Source organism: Rhinoraja longicauda, chromosome 1 (assembly GCF_053455715.1).
Source record: "Rhinoraja longicauda isolate Sanriku21f chromosome 1, sRhiLon1.1, whole genome shotgun sequence".
NCBI classification, from domain to species: domain Eukaryota; kingdom Metazoa; phylum Chordata; class Chondrichthyes; order Rajiformes; family Arhynchobatidae; genus Rhinoraja; species Rhinoraja longicauda.
This window is the reverse complement of record NC_135953.1, coordinates 105635569-105661714: the sequence shown is the minus strand read 5'-3', so window position 1 is coordinate 105661714 and position 26146 is coordinate 105635569. Positions and strand designations below refer to the sequence as shown.

General features: G+C 39.2%; 1 protein-coding gene across 2 annotated transcripts in view; it reads left to right on the top strand.

Annotated features, from left to right (window-relative positions):
* The window catches only part of LOC144595961 (heparan-alpha-glucosaminide N-acetyltransferase-like), a 36363-nt gene extending 11180 nt beyond the window's left edge, over positions 1-25183 (top strand). For both annotated transcript variants that reach the window (XM_078403957.1, XM_078403948.1), the window contains 15 exons: positions 2392-2519; positions 2909-2978; positions 4551-4620; positions 5225-5331; positions 7320-7396; positions 8566-8596; positions 9488-9648; positions 11011-11126; positions 12329-12450; positions 16119-16245; positions 17320-17406; positions 18286-18363; positions 18471-18541; positions 19128-19240; positions 21264-25183. In XM_078403957.1, the coding sequence (XP_078260083.1) occupies positions 2392-2519; positions 2909-2978; positions 4551-4620; positions 5225-5331; positions 7320-7396; positions 8566-8596; positions 9488-9648; positions 11011-11126; positions 12329-12450; positions 16119-16245; positions 17320-17406; positions 18286-18363; positions 18471-18541; positions 19128-19240; positions 21264-21445 (1540 nt within the window). In that variant the 3' untranslated portion in view covers positions 21446-25183. The remainder of the gene's footprint in view (positions 1-2391; positions 2520-2908; positions 2979-4550; positions 4621-5224; positions 5332-7319; positions 7397-8565; positions 8597-9487; positions 9649-11010; positions 11127-12328; positions 12451-16118; positions 16246-17319; positions 17407-18285; positions 18364-18470; positions 18542-19127; positions 19241-21263) is intronic.
* Positions 25184-26146: the final 963 nt, after the last annotated feature.

Below are 26146 nucleotides of genomic sequence, written 5' to 3'. Positions count from 1 at the left end.
TAACTTATGAACATGAGTATTTTGGGTAGTGCCAATCCAGTGGGTTACTTTGTTTTGGATGGTTCAAACCTATTGAAATTAATTGATGCTGCACTCATCCAGGCAAGTAGCGAGTATTCTTGCCTCTGATGGATAGGCCGTGGTGTCGGAAGGTGAGTTGCTCACTGCAGATTATCCAACCACTCTGCAGCAACAAGGCTTATCTGGTTGGTCCAGTTGAGTTTCTGGTCACTAGGACTCCCAGGATCTTGCTGAGAGGAACTTGGGAATGGTAATTCCATTGAATATCAAGGATAGATGTTACAGATTAGTGTTGATCATTGCTTGGCCCTGCCCTAGTGTGAGCATTGCTTGGCCCTGCCTTGTCCATTTATCAATCCATGCTTAAATGTTGGTGAATTACTTTCCTCGAGTAGAGCCAGGCCACCTGATTATATGTGCAGTAAGGCTTATTTTCTAACTAAACACTTGGATTCAAGTCAATGAATGATGCCCCATTTCAGTAATTTGTCCATGTTAAGATGATAGGCTTAATATAATTGGCATGTGAAAAGCATATTTAAGGATGGCTAGGGTGGGTCTTGTTTACATTGGCATGATTGGTCTGCCTCTGTTGTGCAAATTCTTGATCTGGTCTAGTTCTGAGACTTTAACTGAAAATTAGGAGCAATGAAACAGGCAGGAATCAATTTTTTTTTGATGTTAAAGGAAATGAGTTCTTGGTTCAGTGCAAGAAAGTGTTGCTGTTAAAGATAAACAAGGATGTGGGCAAGAGAAACAAATGGCCTATCCTGTTTTTGTTTCTGAGGGTTTGACATGTATGAAGCTGAGAGCCTGTTTCCTTTAGCTTAGGTATCTATAACTTGGGAGGGGTTGGAGGATGCAGTTTGGTGCTCTGGATGCAGTTCAATGTTTCTGGTTAAAGTGCCAATCATTTAGAACTGAGAGAATATTACTTAGACTAGATTTGATTCAACATTGGCCAGTTCAAATCCAAATCCTCTGAGCAATCTTGTCTGTTCACATATTTCTTTGTGCATCTGTAATATTTTTTTCTCCCTCAACTATCTGTCCAAGTTTGATTGAAAGTCACTATTGAATCCCCTTTGAGGCACAGAATTCCAGGTCATGATTTCTGCATGGAAAACATTCTGAGAAATATGAATCTTTGGAATTCCCTAGAGGGAATTTCACTGCATTTCACTGCACATTTATGTGTATGTGACAAATAAAATAAAATTGACTTTACTTAAGGTATTCAATCATTGAGACTAATAGATTTTTATATTGCAAGGAAATCAAGAGAAATGGGGCCTGGCAGCAAAGTGGACTTAATGTCAAAGATCTGCTCCTGAATGATGGAGGTAGACTGAGCATCATAACTTATCCTTGATCCAATTCCTTAAATACTTCTGCTTGTCCAATTCTTTATTCTGCTTTTACAATACAATACAATATATCTTTATTGTCATTGTACAGGGGTACAACGAGATTGGGAATGCACCTCCCATACGATGCAATAAATTAATTAGCTAGTCAGTATTAATTTAAACAACCCAATGAAACTAATTAGAACAGTTTTAAAACAGAATAAAGTGCAAGTAGATCTGTGCTGGTTCACTGTGCGATGTGACCATCCGGCTCAGCAGGACCGGTTCACGGTAGCTATGGCCCTGGGGATGAAGCTGTTCCTGAGTCTGGAGGTGCGGGCGTAGAAGGCCTTGTATGGTAGAAGTTTGAACAGACTGTTGCAGGGGTGTGAAGAGTCTTTGTGAATGCTGGTGGCTTTTTCTGAGGCATCGTGTGTTGTAGATGCCCTCCAAGGCTGGTAGCTGTGTTCCGATAGTCCTCTGAGCTCTATGGACTACCCGCTGAAGTTATTAAACGAATATGTATAGGTAGAAATAAAAAATATTGCATATATACAAGAAATCAAGGAGTATCTGTAGGGAGAGAAATTGAAATGTTTCCGGTACTTGCCGATTATTTGAAGTGGAGCAAGTTTTTAATGCAAAGAAGGTGGAAAAGGGACAAAAATAAAATGAAAAGTATGTGATAGGAAGACATGAAATGGCAAAAGATGTGGTGCAAGGCAACAAGAGATGTCAGGAGCAGTGTAGAAACAAAAGATGGGTTGAGAGCTGTAAAGAGGAATAACAGATTATTCCTTTAATGAAAGATTTTAACTAATTTCAAAACAAATATTTATATTTAGAAATAAGGGGCATTAATGAAAGTACAAGAGCAATGTTTATTAAAAGTGCAATAAATATACAATTTCAATTGGATGTAAATAGTCTGGAAAAGTGGAGTAAAATCATTTTGAAGCACGAGTATCTAAAATGAATGTTCAGTTCATATTTTAGTTGCCTTTGTGTATACTTCTTCCAGGGTCCATGAAAGCTTAGGTGAGCTTGGACACTATTCCTTGTGGGTGACAAAAGCCAACCTGAGTAATGCGAATGGATCAGTGGCCTGCAAAATCATGATCGACAAAGAACCCATCAACAACAATCTTCGTATGTACATTATGAAGTGTTGCTGCTTTTTATTTTGTTCTAAGGCAAGGAGCTTAATGTTCTTCGGAAGTGCAGAAACAAGTGCTGAGAGACAGAGACAAGTAGCATTTTAATCACTGCCTTAGAGAGTATTTTGTCAAGAGAACTGGAACAAGGTACTTCGATTTCACAAGAGAGAATGAAGCAAGATTTCTTTATGCAGCTAAATGCAGAATATATGGTGCATGTTAAAGATTCATATACAAAGTACTGATTATAATATCTTGTAGGATATATTTAAGTAAACGATTCCCATTTGCACAAATTCTGTTTTTTCACTTTTGCTTTAATTTTCAGAATTTCTGATTATGTGCTATAATGATTCAAAATAAACTTTGTTCATCCCACAGCAATTTTATATGCATTCCTTGCCTACCTTGGATTGGCCATTTTTCTATGTTTAGGACAATTCTTACTGAGGTAAGTGCAATAATTTAAGAATCACTCAATCTATGAACATATAATATTTAGCATGCTTCTATAGAACCGTCTAGAAAAGTCAGCTGCAGTCACAGCTGGGCCATGTTTCTGATATTAACTCATGTCAACAAATAGTCTCATGGCTGCACTTCAAAAGTATTTTATTTGCTGTAAATCTTTTTAGTTTATTGTGTAAAACAAGTTCCTCTTAAGTGATTAACATTGTAAATGCTGGCATGAAGAATACCTGACTGCAATCTGCATCTCCATGTTCTTTTATGTTCTTTCATTTCTAATAGATTCCTCTTCCTTCACTGACACCAGGACAATCATTCCAAATCTAATAACTGTCTACATAATGTGTTGCTAGATTCTTCTGTTTCTCTCTGTGGTTAATTTCATTTCCATCTTGGCTGCCAGCTGAGTACATTTTTTCCATATCTTATTTTGTCAATATCCTTTTATTGTTTTGACCACCTCTGTTGGAGCTTCACTTCACCATCTTTATCCAAACTGTAAAAGTAGCTTTTTTCCAGTTCTTTCCTCTCTACTAAAAAATTTCTTTGATATTATAATAAATCTCTGCAGTTTTCCCTTCATGGCTTTCTGCTCTTGATCAATATCTAACTGCCACCTACTCGGTTTCATTTTGTTCAAATCCTGTTTTGATAGCACTAAAATTTACTAGAGGAACGGGTATAGATTGTATCCACCAAGTAATGAGTTAAGGTAGAGTTATATACAGTGTGGAAACAGGCCCTTCAGCCCAACATACCAACACCAACCAACATGTCCCATCTGTACTAGTCCCACTTGCCTGTGTTTGGCCCACATCTTTATAAACCTATCCTATCCATGTACCTGTATAATTGCTTCTTAAACGTTGCAATAGTCCCTGCCTCAAGACCTCAGGGCAACATGTTCCATCCAGCCACCACCCTTTGTGTGAAAAAGTTGCCCCTCAGATTCCTATAAAATCTTTCCCCCTTCATCGTAAACCTATGCCCTCTGATTCTCAATTTCCCCTACTCTGGACAAGATGCTCTGTGCGTCCACCACATCTATTGGGTGGAGCACCTGATCTATTGGATGATGGGAAAGTTATAATAAAATGCTTCTGACAAGGAAGGTGTGGAACGCATGACTGGTATTGGACTGAAATGGCATCCATACAGACTTCCCAGAATGGTTTACTGGGTGGTTGAAGAGGAATAAAGGGATTTTAGATTAAGCATAATGTACTTGTTAAATGTGAATTATCTGTCAATGCTGCAATTTCTATGACTGGAGGTGAACTCAGATGGAGATGAATAAAAACCTTTACTGTTGCTTCAGCCACCTGAATTATTGAACAGTTATTTATAAACGAGGTTGACATGATGGAATATTTCTGATGAAAGGCATGTACATTGAATACTACTTTTTTAATTTTCTTACATTAAACTGGATTTCAAAGTAGAGTGCATTGCTCAAATGTAATTCTTTGGTGCAGACAACACATGTCTTCCATGTTCTTTCAATTGGGGATAAAGAAATGGGAAAAGGCTGAATTTTGCTTTATTTCTCCTTAAGATCGAGTCCTGTTAAAAACTTATTGTCCCGCCTATCAAATCAAGTGGAGATGGAACGGTTGATCAACTCTGTAAGTAATGAATAACTATTTGTTTAAGATTACATAAAGATAGGAAAATGGCAGCACGTGGATATTGCATACGAGGTATTAGTTAAGAATGAAAGAGATTGTGTATTAGACTGAATTCCTAATCAGTAAATGAAATTTAAGAATAAAAATGCAGATGCTGGCAATCTGAAACAAAACAGGTCAGACAGAATCAGTGAAAAGCGAAACTCAGTTAATATTTTGAGTCCTGTTTACTGCTGAACAAATGTGAGGTTGAACCAAAATGGTAAGAGTACAAGTATGAGAAGTTAAACTGTAAAGCCTCTGATCTGATCACAATGCCAATATTGTGTGCAGTTCTGGTTAATTGAGGTACAAGCAAGATAATGAAATCCTGGTCACAGTGTTAATCGGGTATGGGGAAGAAAATGAGCAAAACTTAGACTGTTCATCCTGGTAAGGAGATACATCGCAGACTGATTTAGACTGTTGGCATAAGGAAGTGTTCTTTTTCTACATATAGATAGCATCTGGTTATGAAAATAGAATGGTTTCTCTTCCTCTTTGCGTTAATCGCTATAACAATTACATCTTTATTATAAAGCATGTTTGCTTTGTTTCAAAGGAGCTGGGATCACCAAACCGTGTGACTGACAGCACGGGTCAAAGTAACCTTGTGCCTGGACATAATGCAAGCTCCCATCGCCTTCGTTCACTTGACACTTTGCGAGGGTATGTCCATTTTTAGACTATTTCAATGGCCATGCAGTACATCACTTATTTTCCTAAAACACAGTTGATCAAAATCTTTAAAAGCAGTTCTTTACTGGGGCTCCATGTTGCTTGAAAGGAAGCTTACTGTCACAGATTTATATAATCCTGATGTGTAGCACCTGCTCTTGCCTGCTAGTTATGCTGCTATTATTTTTTTTAATTAAAAAAAAATGCAATGGTGCAATGGGTGGCCCAGTGATGCAGTTGGTAGAACTGCTGTCTCAGCGCCAAAGACGCTGTGCTGCCTATGTGGAGTTTGCAAGCTGTCCCTGTAACCACTTGGGTTTCCTCAGAGTCCCCTGATTTCCTCCCACACCCTCAAAGATGTGCGGGTTTGTAAATTAATTGGCCCTAGTAAATTGCAAAAATGGGATAACGTGGAACTAGTGTGAACAGGTGATCAGTAGTCGGCATTGACTCGGTGGCCCAAAGAGCCTGTTTCCAACCTTTATCTTTCAATCAATCAACTGTATGAATATCTTGTTTTAGTTCGCCTTTCCATTGACCTCTGCATCACTTCAAAACTCGCTTCTTTTGAGGCACTAAATGGTGTCTTCCCTCTAGCTTGATGTCTAGCTTATACTTAACATAAAATCATAGGAGTAGGTCGTTGAGCCTCACTGGCTGCTTCCGCTATTCAATTCAGTCGGAAATGAACGAAAACCTCTGTGAGAGAAGATCACAGAAAGAGTTTGTGACGGGAGAATGAGCAAGTGGGGGAAGAGAAACTGCTAGCTGGCCCCAGGGTCTCAGTGAGTGCATGAGTCCACTCAGTGCTCTGATAATTAACTCCTGGATTTATTGGGAAGTAATTTAGAAATGTAGAACTTCTGCAATAGAGAGGATTTGACACATAATTACATGGAAGTATGCGATTGAAAAAGGAATAGGAAATTCAAAGGCTGAGATGAGGCTGGTAGGATGAGAGGAGATTTGTGCGGGGCATAAATGGCGGCATTTAGTTGGCTTCTTGGCTTATTTCTGTGTTTTATATTCGATATATAGATTTATAAGTGCCGTTAAGTTCAAACAATTATTATAATCCTGCAGTGACAATGGAACGTGCTGTCATTCATTCCACAATGGAAATTTGTTTTTGCCAGTGTGCTTGTTGAATTGAGCAATGGTGCTGCAAGTCTTGTGATTCTTTACAATAGATGAGTATGAATGAAAACTGAGTTTAACAAGTATCATTGTTCGGCATCCTTCAATGTTTGGTAGCTAGAAAGTTGGCATGATGGATATATTTAAGGCGGAGATTGACAGATTGTTGATTAGTAAGGGTGTCAGGGGTTATGGGGAGAAGGCCGGAGAATGGGGTTGAGGGAAAGATAGATCAGCCATGATTATATGGCAGAGTAGACGATGAACCGAGTGGCCTAATTCTAATTCTACAAGACCTTATGATATACCTTATGTAATACCCTTTTTATGAATAATACAATGTTTAGTCCCGTATCATTCCTGATGGCTTACAAGATACAATACAGCATTGCTTGGGTGGGTTAGTTAGTTTAGTTTATTGTCACGTGCACCGAGGTACAGTGAAAAGCTTTTGTAGTATGCCATCCAATCAGCAGAAAAACAATTCATGATTTCAATCGAGCCATTTGCAGTATATAGATACATGATGAGGGAATAGTGTATAGTGCAAGGTTAGAGCAAGAGATTTAATTTGATGCTGTTATGCTACAATTGAGTGCTTGGTGTGGTGTTTTTATCCCTCAGCAGATAATTACATGAATATAGTTGTATTCCTGTGCAACTGATCCCACTAAACAGTTATAAATGGAAATGTAGTGTGATTAAAACAGTGATTTAATGCTTGTAAATCAGCTAACATTGTACGTCTTGCTTGTTTGATCTTGTTTTTCACCTGATTTGAGGCAGAACTGTTGGTGGGATTGTTGGTTAGAATGTAACCAGTTTTCTCTATGCTTTCCCAGGTTCGCTTTGGTGATCATGATCTTTGTTAACTATGGAGGTGGGAGATACTGGTTCTTCAAACATGAAAGTTGGAATGGTAGGTCAGACTTTTTTGTGTGTACGTGTAACTGTGATCGCTATTCTAGTGCATGTTGCCATCACCGTTTCATTGACCAGTTCTTCCATATGGTGAATAAATTGTTTTTGGCGATGTGTGTTACGAAGGTTTATTTTGTTAAGTTGCTTAAACCATTCATTGGTAGTGCCAGATTGATTATTATATTGATACACAAAGATTGGTAATCTTCTGTGAAATCCCCTCTGAACCAGGTTTGCCTTTTTACCTCTTTATTGTCCTTCAGAATGATCGTTAAAGCTTACAAGTTACCTGGATATCCAAATAACATACCTGGAAAGGGTACAGAGAAGATTTATGAGGATGTTGCCAGGACTAGAGAGTCTGAGCTTTAGGGAGAGGTTGAGTAGCTGGGACTCTATTCCTTGGAGTGCAGGAGGATGAGGGGTGATCTTATAGAAGTGTACAAAATCATGAGAGGAATAGATCTGGTAGATGCACAGTCTCTTGCCCAGAGTAGGTGAATTGAGGTTTAAGGTGAAGGAGAAAAGATATAATAGGAATCTGAGAGGTACCTTTTTCACACAAAGGGTGGTGGATGTTTGGAACAAGCTGCCAAAGGAGGTAGTTGAGGCTGTCGCAATGTTTAAGAAACAGTTAGACAGGTACATGGATAGGACAGGTTTGGAGGGATGTGGTCCAAATGCAGGCAGATGGGACTAGTGTAGCAGGGACATGTTGGCCGGTGTGGGCAAGTTGGGCCGAAGGGTCGGTTTTCACACTGTATCACTCTATGACTAAGTTTAGTCAGGCTTTTTGTCATCTTTATATTTCCTAGTGTCTTGGTGCCTCACACAATGTCAATAAAGATGGCACCTTGGGATGTCAAACATAGAACAGCACAATACAGCACAGGAACAGGGCCTTTGGCTCATGATGTCTGTGCTACCCATAATGCCAATTTAAACTGCACATCTGCCAGCAAGTACATGGAACACACTTTATTAATACAGCTTGATGATAATGATTGCTACAGTTAGTGGTTGTGCCCTTTCACTGGCTTGATGTAAACTCATCAAAGTGCTGCACATGCAAATGGCTTTCACTTGGTTTATTAATCTATAAATATTATGTGTTCAGTTTTCATCAACATTTGTAATGCTAATATATTCTGAATTCTTTTCTTTCAGGATTAACAATAGCAGATTTAGTTTTTCCTTGGTAAGATTTTTTTGGAGTTAATTTTACTTTAGATAAGATTGTGTAATTTTAGGTTAATAATTATCTCAATTATTAATATTAAATAATTGTGTTAATTCAGTTGCAAGTATGGTTTCCCTAAATTAAAGAGCTAATAATTCCACTCTGGATACAGATGTAACTTTTTAATGAAGCATTAATCCATGTCCCCGTGGAGACTGGAATTAGTTGAAGAACAGGGCTGTTTTAGTGTCTTTTTTAATAGAATTCCTTTTTCTTTTTGTAAAAGTTACCAAATAGATTGGCATGAACATAAAAACTGAAGTGCATATGGGAGATTTATTTGATTGATATATTTACTTTGAGGTGTCTTGGACCTAACTCAATGAAACGCCTGTTGAAGGTGCCCACTGGATAACCCCAATGATATACTGACATCTACTCCCCTATTTTTGTTGTTGTCCCATAGTTTAACTGTGAAAAGGGATTTTAGATTCTCATGTAGCAGATGGATTGGGTTTTCTTGGTTAAACATTTAGCTTGTGTGTTTGTTAACATGTAGATAGCTTATTACTGAATATGAAGTTAATTATTGTCCTATAACATAAATGTGGTTAAATAGTGTAGATACTACTTTGGCATTGGGCTTGATGTTATAGTACAAATACTTTGTGTTTTAATATGAATACATTGCATATAATCACCATGAATCCTGATAACTTTAAAGTAGTATGTTGTTTGTCAAAAATAAATTAAGCAAAGGAAAATGGAGCAAATATTCAGTAGGCTTGACAGTATCTATGAAATGTGAAATGAGCAACCCCAAAAGGGAAGTAGTGAGCAGTGTATGTGTATGAAAAGTAATAAATTGTTGATTTTCAATATTGATGTGCCTGCTTTCTATTGTCCCAGGTTTGTGTTTATCATGGGAACTTCCATTGCACTATCCCTGAACTCAGCATTGCAAGTTCACCGTTCCAAGTGGAAACTTTTGTTTAAAGTTGCTTGCAGAACTGCAGTCCTAATATTACTTGGCATCTTTATCATCAACCCAAATTATTGCAAGGGGCCACGTAAGTACTGATTTAGAGATTTTGGTTTTTGAATTAGTGAAGGTAATGTCCTTCACTGAAGGAAATTAATGAACCAGATGGGTTTATAACAATCTGATAATTTCAGGATTATCATTACTCTGATTTGTATTTTTTTTAAACCAGATGTGTGATCTTCAACTTTGTTCCATTACCGTAGCCACTTGACTCTAGTGCCAAGTGTGATAATGAACATTATTTATTCACATTACATGTCAGCGCAAACATCCGCTGTGGTGGATGTTTATGTTAACTTTTATGTAATTGTGTGTCTTGTTGCTTTTTTTAGAATGACTATGGTAATTCGAATTTCACTGTACCTTAATTGGTACATCTGACAATAAACTGACCTTGAAACTTGTGGTAGAATTTCAAATTGGCCAGCCAGTAAAGGCTAACTAGATTCTTTCTTCTCAGCCGAAGTAGAAGATACATTTTTGAAAAAACAATGAATTTTGGACTATGGGGAACAGGCACAGAACAGATAAGGCTAGGGTCAGATCAGCCATGATCATATTGAATGGCAGGGTAGGCTTGAGTGGTTGAATGGCCTGCTGCTTCCTTGAAGTCTATGACTGTAATAGAAACCTATTTTTTTTATGCTCTGTCTTTCGCAGAGCAGAGATTGGGGTAGTTGTTAAGATTCTAGTTGAATGCAAAAGATGAATTATAAATTGTGAAGAGGCTGGTTAAAGGAGAGCCATTGGAGCACAAGGCTAATTTTAATATTGCACCCATTTTAGATAAATTCTTAAAATATGTTGAGCTTGCAATACTTTTCAGGTGAAAATGTATCCTAATCTCAAGTTACCATTGTAAGCCTTGGGGCTTTACTAGGAAGTTTTAAATTATAGTTAGAAGGTTTGGAGGATTATCGACCAAACATTGGCAGGTGGGTCTAGTGTAGATGGGGCATCCTGGTCAACATGGATAAGTTGGGCCGAAAGGCGTGTTTTCATGCTGTATGACTCTGACTATATTTAATCAGAAGCCAGATGCAAACAAAGATTGTGTCCATTTCAGTCTGAGTTTATCCCTGAGCAAAATAAATAAATTAGATAGGAGCTCCAAAGGACGCTTAAACTGTCCAAAAATATTTTCTGATGTAAGTAGAATTGTAACATATTTAAAATAAATATAGTTGGATATCTATTCTCATCGTGGAAATGCCATGTTTGAAATAAATAAATCCTCATGAAAGTGTTATCTTTGATAGTTTATAGGATTAAGAATATATGGAATTTGTTGCAGGCTGAATGATGCCAGTGGCAAATTTGCTGCATAAAGGGCAAACCTGGTGGTCTGAAGAGCTGTTCTAATTCTGTGCTGCTTTTCTTCCTGTAGTTTCCTGGGACACTCTGCGCATCCCCGGCGTGCTTCAGAGGCTAGGTCTCACATACGGTATGGTTGCTGGTCTGGAAGTTCTATGTGGAAAAAGCTATCCTGAAAGTCTTGGTTTGGTAAAAAAAAACCTTTGCATATCTCTTTACCTTGGCTTAGTGGTTAGATGGTTTACATTTATTGAATTATGGATATCAGTTGGACACCAATGTTAAAACTGTTGAAGAATTGCCAACTTACAAGATATTCCAATTGTTGCATGCATATGTTTTAAGCAATCTTGTTTCCAATAGACCAATTTACTTCAAGATATTTTGAACCATGAAATTGGCAATTGCTCCTGTGAGTCCTTGTTGAGGGCATTGGGTGAGATTGTTCAAGGAGGGGATTACTTAATTTAAAAAAAATTATTGCTGGACTTGTTCCTATCCTGTTAGTTTGGTTAAGGAAGCAGGTGCCTGATTAGCAGGAATTAGCCTTCAATCCTGGTATTTCCATTGCTGCCACCCCGTTGACTGAAGTATATTGTGGTGACAGAATGGATTCCAATGTGTTAGTCTGGCTCTTGAAGGCATTATGAAGTATCCAATACAAATTCATTGCAAATTTTGTTTGGGTAACTGTTCTGCTGTTGCTCTGCAGTAGCAAGAGCTTGGAGACGGTCATTTAATGATAGGATCGAGGGCGAATCAAACGCAACTTGAATGCGAGGTTCAAGTCCTCCCATGATTATTTCAGATTTTAAAACAATCCACAAGTGGAGAGTTGGTGTCAAACAAAAAAGTGACCATGAAGTTTCAATATGTTTTTCTTTAAAAGAACAACCGCTTCACTGCTATTCCATAATAGTGCAGCAGCCCCTTTAGACATGCATTTAGAAATGAGATGAGGAGGAATTTCTTTAGTGAGGGGGTGGTTAATCTGTGAAATTCATTGCCACAGATGGCTGTAGAGGCCAAGTCATTGAGTATTTTTAAAGTGGCAAGTTTTGATTAGTAAGGGTGTCAAAGGTTATGGGGAGAAGGCAGGAGAATGGAGTTGAGAGGGAAAGATAGATCAGCTATGATTGAATGGTGGAGTAAACTCGATGGGCGAATGACCTAATTCTGCTCCTATTATTTATGAACTTATGAAGCTCTGGGCTATGTAGTGTCTTTGCTTACTCATGTCTGGAATGTTATTTGGACCTGGAATTGTTTTGTCTTGTGGGGTTGCTAATGACTGGGCCATTAAGGATTTAGCTCTTGATTCTTAGTCTTCAAAGCCACAAACTATTCTTGCAATAACCGTGCTAATTTAAACCATTTTAAAATCTTTACAGGACAACTGGTGGTCTCCAGCCAGGGATGTTTTATTATACTGGCCCCAGTGGATTGTTATCCTGCTACTGGAGTGCATTTGGCTGTGTTTGACTTTTCTATTGCCTGTACCAGGTTGCCCACGGTACGTACTTGCTTTCTGCAATGGAATAACAGATTTCTACTTCACTGGGTGAGATTTCACCAACTAACAAGATGAAAAGCAGGATGACCATATTCCATTGGTCTCTATGATGGGAGTAGGAGTGTTTTCACTTTGTCTCCAAGATGGGTCTAGGATTATATTCCACTGGTCTCTAAGATGGACCCAGGACTATAAGATAGTCTATAAGATGGATTTAGGACTGTAATCCACTGGTCTAAAGATACATCTAGGACTATATTCCACTGGTTTATAAGATGCATCTAGGACGATATTCCACTGTTTATAAGATGGATCGAGGACTATTCCACAGTCATTAAGATGGATCTAGGACCATATTCCACTGGTTTATAAAATGGATCAAAGACTATATTCCACTGGTCTCAAAAATGGGCCCAGAGCAAGGAGCCAATCGTATAGTGATATGCTACAGGGCTAATCAACCATGGGGCTGAAAGTGAGTTCAAATCCACCCATGTTGATGGTGAAATCATTGTGCCATCAATATTATTTCTCTTGTGCACTGATAAGTCTTCAGTGTTGCCATATTTGTAAGCCATCAGGGGCTTGGGTGGACGGAGAGGAGTGGGAGTCATGCACACGTTGATTAATTTAGCAGAATGGTCATCACTGGTTTATGTTAAGCTATTATTTAAGAAAAAATCCACTGCTATAATAAAGGAATTTAACTCTTTTTCATAATTACCCTGTTACTGGACTATTTAACAGTCAGAGAGAGCCTGGCAACCTTGGTTTTTTTTCTGCCCTCATGGAACTATTTATTGTTGTATCTTTTGTTCATGTTAATAATTGCCATTCTGGATGAATCAAAGACAAGGCCGTGATCTTTTGGCTTCCCTCGCCCCTCCCCCCCATAACTAACCTCCTCCCTGTATATGTGTTGAGAGGAACTGCATATGCTGGTTTATACCAAAGACAAACACAAAATGCTGGAGTAACTCAGTGGGTCAGCAGCCCTTCCCACATATACTCTATTCTTTGGACGTAAACCATGCATGTGCAATCTGGGCGTTGGCCACAGCTGTGCTCTCTGGGCAGAGAATGCAACCTATTCTTATATTGTTAATTGATGGGGTGTTGCTGGAATTTGTTGGCAATCTTTGGTTTTCGTGAGAAGATGGTGGGAGTCGTTTCTTTTGAATTATTATGGTCCATGTGGTGAAGGTGTTCATACAGTGATGTAATGTGAGGAGTTCACATCACATGTTGACTCTATGATTGTTCAGTATTAATTTTTGTAAAGGTCATTCGTCAAAATACAATCCTGATCTGCACCATATCTGCTCTTCTATTTGAATCTGTACACAATCCTGTAAAATCTCCAATCATGTTATTTAATGTCCAACAATTGCTTTGTCTGACACCAAACCATTTATATATATGCAATGGTGAATTGGTTGCTGAACTCTCCCATGTTCTTAAATAGTTCGGGGACAGGTTAATGATGAATGAGATAACCTGATGTTTTAAAAAGCTTACTTTTGTTGGTTCCACTCTTTTATTCAGGAGTTCATTCCAATATTGATATTTATGTTTACAAAAACTAACTGTCAGAATTAACTATTTTTGTTATAATTCTAATGCATATGTGTAGAGTTGCTGCCTTACAGCATCATAGACGTGGGTTTGATCCTAACTACAGGTGCTATGTGCACAGAGTTTGTACGTTCTCCCTGTGACTGTGGGTTTTCTCTGGGCACTCCGGTTTTCTCTCACATTCCAAAGATGTACAGCTTTGAAGTTAACTGGCTTCGGTAAAATTTTCCCTAGTGTGTGTAGGATAGTGCTAGTGTAGGGGGATTGCTGGTCGGCGTGACTTGGTGGGCCGAAGGGCCTGTTTCCGCACTGTATCTCTAAACTAAACTAATGTATCCAAGGAAATGTTGCTCAATATTTCTCAATCAGTGAATTCTGTTACATTTTACCCGTCTAATCATTCCATAATTGTAAACGTTTTGTTATATCATATTGTAGTGCTTAATAAATAAAAGACCTAGCTTGCAATAATAGAAAATGCTGGAAATGGTGTAAACTATTCCAATGAAAGATCCACCCTTTGTAAGCTTTCCATCTTTTGATACTCTTCATCCAATGCAATTTTCTGCTGTGCCTTTTCTGTTATGTCGTTTGCATTTTGAGTTGCCCTGTTTGGAATTTAATTTGAAATCCCAATTATTTTCTCTATTTAAACATAAGGGAATTCCATCTCTACCACGAGATTTTAATATTTTCATGACTACATATGTGGCCTGCAATATCTGAATTAACTCTCAAACCTGTTTTTTTCCCAAAAAATTATTTTGCTTTGGCCAATTCCCATATTTCCTGATCATAGCCACACTTGCCTCAAATAAAGGAGCCATTGAGGGCCTATGATGATTTTCTTGTGATCCCTTTTCCAACCACACAGTAAAGCATTCCTGTTTCCAATGCCCATGGTAATATTTTTCCCCAACTTGCGTGCTTCTCGTTATTTCCAACATTTGTCTTATTGAATCTGGTGTTGAGGATTTTCGCAGACATAATCTTAAACCTGATTCTGGTGTTGTTCACTCCCAAGATGCCCACATTTAGCTCAATGGCGAAATTTGCTTTTTTTTCCCCTCAAACTGAGCCTGGAGGTGATTTGTCCCTTCTAATGGTTGTGTTGCTTCCCACAGTCAGTATTTTGCTATGGAGCATTGTGGACCAAACAGTCCATTAACATGTATAATCGACCTAATTTTCTTCCTCAACATAAGTCTCAACAAAAATTTAATGTGTAGGATGGAACTGCAGATGCTGGCTTAAGCCGAAGATAGACACAAAAAGCTGGAGTAACTCAGCAGGACAGGCAGCATTTCTGGAGAGGTTGACGTTTCGGGTCGAGACCCTACTTCAGACTCTGGAGAAGGATCTCGACCCGAAATGTCACCCATTCCTTCTCACCAGAGATGCTGCCTGTCCTGCTGAGTTACTCCAGCTTTTTGTGTCTGTCTTCAACAAAAATTTAGGCAGTTAACACCAAGCTTCTGTTTCCCTGCTGTGTATGTACGTCAAAAAGCTGATTGCAATGTTTGTGCTCTGGAGCATGACACCAAATACTTTCTCTACAGTGCTCTGGTGTCAATCCTCTAAGTCAAGCACTTTTTTTGTTTTATGCTCTTATTTTTCCTCAATTTGCCACATTGTGCATTCACTTATGACCTTAGCTCATGGGGTTTGTTTGGATATTTTATTCTAATCTTAAAGCTTTTTAATTTTCTGAGCTGAGTCAACAAGTCCTCATACTTGTGTATCGTCTTGCAACCTGGGCGGCCGTTCTGCCCATTAAGACTATGCTGGTTCTCGGCATTCAAAACAGTCCCATTCACCCATTTCCTTTTTCTGTCAACCTATTGTAATTGCATGCCCTTCAACTCCTATGAGTCTCCTGCCACCCATGTGCATTAGGAGTAATTTACAGTACACGAGCGCCCAGCCAGTGCATCTTTGGGATGGGGCAGAAAGCCAGAGCACACAGGAAGCCCTCATAGTCATGAGGTGAAAATACAGGAGGTCAGGATCAAGCTCGGGGAGTTGGAGCTGTGCAGCAGCACTATCTCCCCTGTTAAATCTATATCTAAACAAGGGAATTTGTTGCCTGCCAGAGGTTACCTCGGTCCTGGAGGGATTGGAGACTTTGGACAATTCCCAAACTGCACTGGAGGAGCAACAGGTTACATTGATCGTATGGTCTTTGGAGAGAAGCATATTTATCAACATCCTTCCTGCACAGTAAGAACATTTCTTTTGTATCTTAAGAAACCTAAAAGCATTGTTTCGCTTTTGGGATTAATCAGAAAGCTGTCTTTGCTTTCTGCAGTGGCACGGTATATTTGGTTGTAAAAGGCAAGCATAATGTGTTCAGAATGGTTATGAGAGGGTGCTGATCTCCCCAAATCTCACAAAACAAGGCACTGTCAAGTAAATTATCCATACACATTCGTGATACACACTTGCAGTGTGAGGAGTTTACATCAATGAAGATGTCATCATGGGTAGTTTAATTGAGCTTGATCTTTGAGGCATGCAAAATCTTAGCAACATTTGCATAACATAATTGGCCTCATGATGTCGGTTTAGATTGGATGCATGATAGAAGGGATTGCCTCAGGGCCTACATTATCTGAGACGGGGGTGCAAAACTCTTGTGGTTAAGATGCCTGTTATTGGACATCAGTGTGGGATTTATGTGACTATAAATGGGTATTCCATCTTGACTGCAAATACTGGGCTAAAGAAGAAAGTTTGGAGGAATTTATGTTGCTTCTGAGGATAAAGTAATCTTTTAAATTAAATGGAAGCCCAGTTTATTAGTTCCAAATATAGCAGGGAATTGGACCAAATACAATTTTGAGTTTCAATGGTTTGGAAGGATCTTCTAAGTAAATTAATTGCAAAAAACCCATCAAATATTCATGTCGAAGGGGCAAAATCTCTCTCACTTTGTTGTTTTCTCTCTTCTCCCAACCCCCCCACCTCTCTCCCATTATGTTCTAACTGAAACTGATGGGGAAGTATCAGTCCCTTGATAAAAGGTTCTTTAAAAAAAATTCTTCATTAATCTCAAGTGCATAAAGAGATGTCCCATAAATCACTCTGTGAATGGGTGTGGTTTTGTCCGGAGCATCAGAATGCAGTAAACAAACCATTTGAACGTGACCCAACCTTTGAGAAATGTTTGCCAGCCTGGTCTTGTCATGTTATGACTATTGATTCTGTTCTGTGGATGATGCCATTTCTATTTTAAAAATATTGTAAGTATTTTTGTTAGAGGTTGTAATTACCATCCAAATATTTTTTTTGCAGATACTTTATAAGACAACTGTGCCTTTTGATCCAGAGAACCTGCTGGGTCTGATCAATTCAATTGTGATGGCATTTCTGGGACTGCAGGTAATGCACAGTCTCGAAGTTATAGCGGCTACTGAGGTTGTTTGAACGGTGAATTCAGGAGTAGTTAATTGTCTTGAGGTGTGAGATGTACCCACTTGGTTCTGAAGTTACAAAAACATCTTTTGTAATTTGGAAGTCTGAAGAAGACGGTGAAGGTTGTGTTGTATTCCATCAGGAGAAAACTAGAAGTCACTTTATTCATCATAATTTAAGGGGCTTCTTCATGGCTGCTAGTCAATGATGAATTTAGTGGGTATCTACTGCTGATGTCTCTTCCTGGTTGTGCACTTCCTAGACAATTAATTCAGAACCACTGAATTTTGTTTTTTGATAGCTTGGCATAATTTTAGACACCTGGGCTTAATTGGTTTATGGAAGAAATAAAGATTTGCATTAAAACATGACGTTCAGAAGTGTGTTTCAGAAATAATTTCCTTTCAACTAGGGTGGCACAGTGGTGCAGCGGTAGAGTTGCTGCCTTACAGCGCCAGAGACATGGGTTTGATCCTGACCACGGGTGCTGTCTGTACGGAGTTTGTATGTTCTCTCAGTGACCGTGTGGGTTTTCCTCCTGGTCCTCCGGTTTCCTTCCACTCTCCAAAGACGTGCAGGTTTGTAGGTGAATTGCATAGAACTATTATACGGGTGATCACTGTTCGGCGTGAACTCTGGCCGAAGGGCCTGTTTCCATGCTGTATCTCTAAACTAAACTGTGGTCATTTTGTAATGTAAGGATGATGCAGGGAAGAAGGTTACCTACCATGCACTTATGGTTGAGTGCAAAGATGCGTGTGCAGTCTACCCCATCCCTTGCTACAGTATGTACATCCTAATAAAAACACAGAAAGATACAGCTCATCGTGGTTTATTTCTTTGCAGGCCGGAAAGATTTTTCTTATTTACAAAGGTCAAAACAAGCAGATTATGCTTAGATTCTTATTTTGGAGCTTCCTGCTGGTACGTAAATTTATAATATAAAAAGCCTTTACCAGATCAAGTAGAGCATCTGGTTAATGAAATATTCCTTGTTTGACTAACACAGTGATCTGCTTTGATACCTGCAGGGTGTTATTTCAGCTATCCTTACAAAATGCTCTCAAGACCATGGATTCATTCCAGTCAACAAGAACCTCTGGTATGTATGTTGTTGCATTAAACACAGGGGGGCCCGAAACTCTTGCAAGAAGTGGCACTAACCCCATACATGACCTGGTTTATGCATGATGAACAACTTGCTTGTATTAACTGTAACGGGCCATCTAATGTTGGAATCTGTGAAGGCCGAATAATGAAAGGCCTGGATAGAGTGGACGCGGAGAGGATGTTTCCACTAGTGGGAGAGTCTAGGACCAGAGGGCATAGCCTCAGATTTAAAGGACGTACCTTTAGAAAAGAAATGCAGGAATTTCTTTAGTCAGAGGATGGTGAATCTGGAATTCATTGCCACAGACGGCTGTGGAGTGCTGAGAATGAAGAGGGACCAACATGATTCTAATGAGTTCTTTTTGTAACTTTGTTAGCGCCAGAAACTTGGCGACTCTTTTGTGTATTATGTGTATTATGTGCAAAAAAACAGAATTTTACTATATCTAGGTACATGTGATAATAAAGTATCATCATCAAAAGTGATCATAGGGAAGCTGCAGATTCTGTAATTGTATTTGCCACTGGTAAAGTATTTACTCATGATAAATAAATATTGCTTTTCTCCTCCCATATAGGTCCCTCTCTTATATTACAACACTAAGTTCTTTTGCCTATGTGCTTCTCTTGCTGATTTATTCTGCAGTGGATATAAAGAAGCTCTGGACTGGAGCTCCCTTTTACTATCCAGGTATGGAAGATCTCAACATGGCATGATTTCAGAATCTTTTTTTGACTTTTTACATTTCTGGTTGCTCTACTCCCACCTGATTTCACCCGACTTGCAACCTCCGGCCCCAGCAGATGGTCCCCAGAATTTAGTTTAATTTAGAGATACAGCATTGAAACAGGTCCTTCAGCCCACCGAGACCACCCCGACCGTCGATCACCCGTTCACACTAGTTGAATGGTATCCCGGTTTCTCATCCATTCCCTATGCACTAGGGGCAATTTGGAGGTCAATTAACCAACAAACCTGCACGTATTTGGGATGTGGGAGGAAACTGGAGCACCTAGAGGAAACCCATGCAAAACCCAGGAAGAACATGCAGAACTCCACACAGACGGAGTCCAAGGTCAGGATGGAACCCGGGTCACTGTGATGCATCAACTTTACCATCTGCACCACCAGGCAGGCCGCCCATTGTGTCACTGTGGCGCCCAGATCTTTTAACTGGGTTGGTACAAAGAGCCAGTAATGAGATAAAGGTGCTGCCATTTGCTGTACAGCAGCAACACAGCAGTCCCAACAACTCTTACCAATTTCTACAGTTGCACCATAGAAAGTGTCATATTGGGATGCATCACAGCTTGGTTTGGCAGCTGGTCTGCCCAAGACTGCAAGAAACTGCAGGGTTGTGGAGGCAGCACCATCATTCGCACAAACCAGTCTCCCCAACCCTCTCCCACCATCGACTCTATCTACACTTCCTGTGTGTCTACCTGAAGAAAGCAGACAAAACATAATCAAGGAACTCTTACTCACATCCTGGTCATTTCCCCCTTCTTCCATATCCCAGACAGTTCAAAAGCTTGTAGGCACATACCACCAGATTTAGGCACAGCTCCTTCCCCGCTGACGATTCAGACGACTGAACAAACCTCTTATAAGTTATGGGTGTAGTCGTGATCTCCCAGCCTACCTCATTGTAGACCCTGCATTTTTTTAAATCTGCATTTTCTCCGTAGCTGTAACACTATAAATATCATATTGCTGTAACACTATACCATGCATTATGATTTTTTTGTGCTACCCTTTGCCCTTTGATTGTACTCATTTATGGTATGATGTGACTGGATAGCACACCAACAACGTTTTCCACTATCTCCGTACACGTGACAATAATAAACCAATGGCAATACTAATAGGAGAGAGCTCCCCCACATATCTGCAGGATTATTTTTAAGGAGAATGTGCCGGCAGGCAAGGATAAACAGCAGATTACCTTGATGTTTTTAAACTGAAGAGTATCTTTTAATAAAAACACAAAATGGTGGAAACACTTAGCAGAACTTCACAACTGATAATAGTTTTGAGCCTGAAACATTTCTCGCACCACAGGTGCTGTTAATCTGCTACGTCATTTTCAGTATTTTCTGTTTTTATGTCATATATCGAGCATCTCCAGTTGTTTAATTTTCATTTTCATTAGAAATTTATTTCTATTGGCTGGGTATTTGTAACCACCAGAGATGATACTTGTGGTGGGGATAATGAGAGTATTCCCTCTCGGGTGCTCTCTAAACCATCTCCTTCTCAAACCTATGCTCTCTTGCCAATTGGGTATCCCCAATAGAAGGAAACTAAAGGAGAACGTTTCTGGATTAATGGGGCACAGCACAGATTAGTGTAGGATAGTGCTAGTGCACGGGGTGATCACTGGTCGGTGCGGACCTGGTGGGCTGAAGGGCTCGTTTCCGTGCTGTATTTCTAAAGTCTAAAGCAGAGAGAAATGTGCAAATATTCAGGCTTCTCAACACGAGCACTTGTTTTCACAGACTCCTAACTCATTGGGAAACATATATCGCTTAGATTTGCGGTTGCTCTTGATTAATGCCGTTCCCTTGATTGCTGTAATACTATATTGTGTACTCTGGTTATTTTTCTCTCTGCACTACCTGTTGCTCTTTGATTCCATCTGATTAGTTACTGTGATAACTGTGTCGGCTTCAAAGTGACAGATGATCACATTTACTTTCTCCAATCTCTGCAGGGATGAACTCAATTCTGGTGTATGTTGGACACGAGGTGTTTGAACACTATTTTCCTTTCCGATGGAAAATGCTTGATGACCGTTCACATGGGGAACACTTGGCCCAGAATCTTCTTGCTACCACCATCTGGGTTTTTATTTCTTACATTCTTTACAAGAAGAAAATATTTTGGAAAATCTAATTGGAATCAATTTTTTTTGGCAAATAAATAAAATGAAGGTATATTTTTCTATAAATGTGAAGAAATGAGATGTGCATTTTGTGTTAACACGGGAATGCTAATTTTGTCAACTTAATTTCTCACATGGCCAGTACTGCAATGTTGTCCTGTTTCCTGGTATCATCAGTTTTGTGTCGATCATCTGTTCTACTTATTTTAGAAAAAAAGTCTCAATTTTGTAGAGAGCTACAACAAGATGGATGTATATACTATTTTATCAATTGGTGATATTTAAAACTGTACTGAAATGCTGACTTATCAAAGGGTTAATGCACTAAAGATATTGCATTATCGCCATTCTAGCCTCCACCACTTTGCGTAACCTCTAGCTTCCTGTCCCACAATTTATCACTGACATCCTATTCCTGTTTTCTTGTCAACATTTTTGCATTAATATGAAACACATTTGTCTAGAACAAGGATTTGTAAAAGCTGTTGGTTCATCTTGATGAGTGAAGAAAGGGACTTGTTTTCTATTAGTAGTTTATGTTCTAGGAGCAGAATTAGGCCATTCAGCCCATCAAGTCTACTCTGCCATTCAATCAGGGCTGATCTATCTTTCCATCTCAACCCCATTCTCTTGCCTTTGCCTCATAACCCCCGACACCCTTAATAATCAAGAATCTGTCAATCTCTGCCTTAAAAGTATCCATTGACTTGGACTCCACAGCCATCTGTGGCACATTCTTCCACGGCATCCCTTGTGAATCAGCCAGTAGGTGAACCTTGCACCAGGGTTTAAACCTATACACTTATCCATAAATTGGTGGAGCTGAGGATTGAATGAAAGGTTTGAAGACTGGAATATAAAATGCTTTTCACCTCAGTAATGATTGTGCTCATCTGGGAAGATTGTTGTCATCTTTAGAAGATGGTGTAAATGCTCCTGACCAAAATAATGATGGCCTGTTGAAGGTATTTCCTTTTAGTGTGCAAGAAAGTATTGCCATTGAAGACTTTGTTGCATTACAGTTTGTGCCTGTCTGATTTATCACTGCTGCCTCTCAGAAGCTGTTTATATTGTTACACTGAAACCAGATCAGGAAATGCACAGATAACTTGATGTTTCTTTGACAATTCAATCAGATGATGTAGAAACTGCTTGATAATATTGAGTGAACTGTTGACAAATCTCCCCTCTCTGTGAGGTCTATATTTGTCAGAGGTGGAGCACACATTCAAGTAAGGGAGCTATCCAAACCCAAGATCTTAGTGAAGCTAGGTGAAACCAAGGGTTGAAAGCAAGAAAACTGCCAGAGTTTGATCAGATAACAGTGCATAAGCAGAGCACATCGCTAATGATTTTCCACAGAATCATCTTGTCCATTCAGACTTTGATTTTCTGTTTGGGAGAATTCCAAGCCCTGGTATCCAACCCGTCTCTGAATTTTATTGTTCAGATTATTTAGCTGGTATATCATCAACCGGACATACTGCAACATTAGCCACTTCAAATATCCCATTATCACTTTTTAACCACGTGAGGTTAGCTTGGTCCTGAATTTCAGTTGTCAGTTTACCATGGAGGATTGTGAACCAAAATGGAGCCTGGAGATTACAGAAAAGCCTTGTTAGTTCTCAAAAGCACACAGCAGTTGATCACAGCTAAAAACACACCAAAACTAAATGGTATTGCCATGGGATGCAGGTACTGGCTTCTGAGGCATTTGCTTAACCATCGAACCATGGTCTGAGCCCTGCATGTGTGCTTGCAGTCATTCCATTGAGCCGATTCTATATTTCCTTACTGCAAAGGCTCGATGGGGCAAAATGTCTCCCTCACTATTTTCCACGACTATTCTCACATTCCCATCAGCTCTGCTGTGATTCCACCATTCACCTACACACCTGGGAAAATTTTCAGTGGTCAATTAACCAAAGGACCCTGGAAGGTACTGGAGATCCGGTGGGGGGGTGGGGGGAGATTTGTGTTGTCACAGGGAAACATGCAAACTCCACACATAGACAGCAGTGGTCAGCATTGAACCATGGTTGCAGAAGCTCTACTTGCTGTGCCAGTGTTTTGTTCCTCATGTAATTCACTTCACCTGGACAGGACCACAATCTGGTTATTTATTCATTGCTTTGTGTATTGTGACTTGGCCAAAGCATGTTAGATGTTTTGAGTTGCACAAGTACCTTCGGTGGGTTTTTGTGGTCTGCTGTACTGTCAGATCGTATGTAAACATTCTCATTGGTTGCATTGTGATACAAGGCCTATATAGTTCACTCATTTGGATAGCAGTCCCGAGATTATTTTTTAAAAAGCACAAGGCATTTATTGCCAGTTACATGTTAGGAGCAATCACTGTTTCAATCCTTTACCTGAATGAAATAATGCCAGTATTTTGTGTGTAATGTTCTATAAATGTTTCTGATTTCAAAAGTTGTGCTGTTATAAACCATGTAGTTCATTTGTGCTTAACTTCTAGTTTGAACTAGCAGGAAAATGGGTTGATGTGTTCAGATGTATAAAAAGGGTCCTAATCATGCCTGTATAATTATTCTTTATTCCTCTTTAAGAGAAACCTGCAGTATTGCCCCAGCACTTTGATCAATAATCTGGCTTTCACAGTGCAACAGGTTCTCCTAATGTGATGCTTTATACTGATTATCTCCCTCTATTGTAGAAACAAAGAACTATAGATGATGGTTTACACCAAAGATAGACATTAAAGTGCTGGAGTAATTCAGTGGGTCAAGCAGCGTCTCTGGAGAAAAAGGATAGATGACCTTTCAGTTCAGTTCGCCTATACTTTTTCTCAAAAGATGCTGCCACTGTTAACCAGCACTTTGTGTATATCTCCCTCTATTGTCTTAGGCTTTCAATTACTGGTTTCTTATGAGAAATTCAGTTGCATTATCCTTGTACTCCTGATCCATGGATTTTGATCATTGCTGAGACTAAAGGAGTTAATCTTTCACCTATTGCATGTAAAAGGAATCATTTATGTTTTTATCTTCTTGCTACCTGCTGATGAGTTTGGTGTGAGAAATGCAAATGCCATTTAAATGGAAAGCAGCCAGAATACTTTAGGATAGATGATAAAGGGATTTATTTTTCCTAATGCTGGGTGGGATGCAGACACAGATGCTTGAAATATAAAGTGTCCAATTCCCCAACTTCATTTTACCAATAAATGGCCCTCATACAATGGTACAAGAGCTTTTGAAACACCGGTTTTAGAGTGCATGAGTAGTGTCATAGTGGGAATATTAAATTCCACAATGTTACAAGATCTACTTGTTAATATAATACATAAAGTTTATCCATGCCTAAAATGCTTTTTACTGATTTCTTAATTTGGGGATTGTTTAAAGCACAAGTCACTTTTGGGAGAGGTCATTTGTTTTTCTTCAAAACATCACAAGCTTACTGCTGTGTGGTGCCTAGCTTTTACACGACTAAAGAACATTTTGTTAATGGTGTCATCATTCTTAAAGCTAGCAAAATATCTACAATGCCAGACTATTGTCCTCCAGGTTACATTTACCTTGTGCATGCACAGTACTAAAGGTCCTTCAAGCTTGATTACCCAGGATTTAAATGGAAACTTTTTGCTTCCAAAAAAGGGAAATGTAACACTTGCTTTTAAAATGCTAAAGTGATAAAGTCCAGTTTGTATTTAAATTCAATTATCTTACGTAACCTGTAATTGAAATATTACTTTAAGCTGAATAAAGGGATTTCTGTTTTAACTGAAAGCGTTGTGCAAGTCTTTTCCATGTGTGGATCTGTCCTATTTATGGAACATCTTTATTACTAAGAATGACTATTGGCGCACTTGCTTTATCCTTTACTGATTTAGCTGTCTTTAAAAGTGAAAAAGTTGTTTTGTTTATTCCATCTTTAAAATTAATTTAAAGATTAATTTGCATTCTTCAACCTCTTGTGGGATTGAGTGATTGCTGTTGGTTTTGAAGCATTTAAGGGACTTTGTGCAGACAGCGTATACTAAGAGCTCTCTAGCAAGTGCAATTCATAACATATAGTTTTGGTCCACATTGTTTGTGCTGAACAGAATGCCTAACATAACTGATCTCATCTGACTCCACCACCCACTCTAGCAATGAGTCCAGGCCCCCACACTCTAAGCAAAAATTTACCTCTCACATTTCTGTTATTTTTCCCCCCCTCTTGCCTCATAACTATGCCCGCTAGTGTTGGACATTTCCACCCTGGTTAAAAAAGGCTCTGGCTGTCCTATCTATGCCTCTTGTTTTATATACTTCTATCTAGTCTCCCCTCAACCTCTGACGTTCTGGAGAAAACAATCCAAGTCTATCTTGAACGGGGTACTGATTGTGAATGATCACATTGAATGGTGGTGCTGGCTCAAAGGACCAAATGGCCTACTCCTGCACTGATTGTCTATCCAGCTGAAATCCTTTAATCCAGGCAGCATTCTGGTAAACCTCCTCTGCACTCTCGCCAAAGCTTCCATGTCATTCCTGTAATGGGGCAACGAGAACTGCATGTAATATTGCAAATGTGGCCTAACCAAAGTGTTATACAGCTACATTAAGACTTCCTGACCCTAGCAATGAAGGCAAGTGTACCATATGCCACCTTTACCATCTTGTTGACTTGTGCTTTCACCTTTAATGATCTCTGAACATGGTTCCCAAGATCACTGTGCATTAATGGTGCTCAGGGTCTTG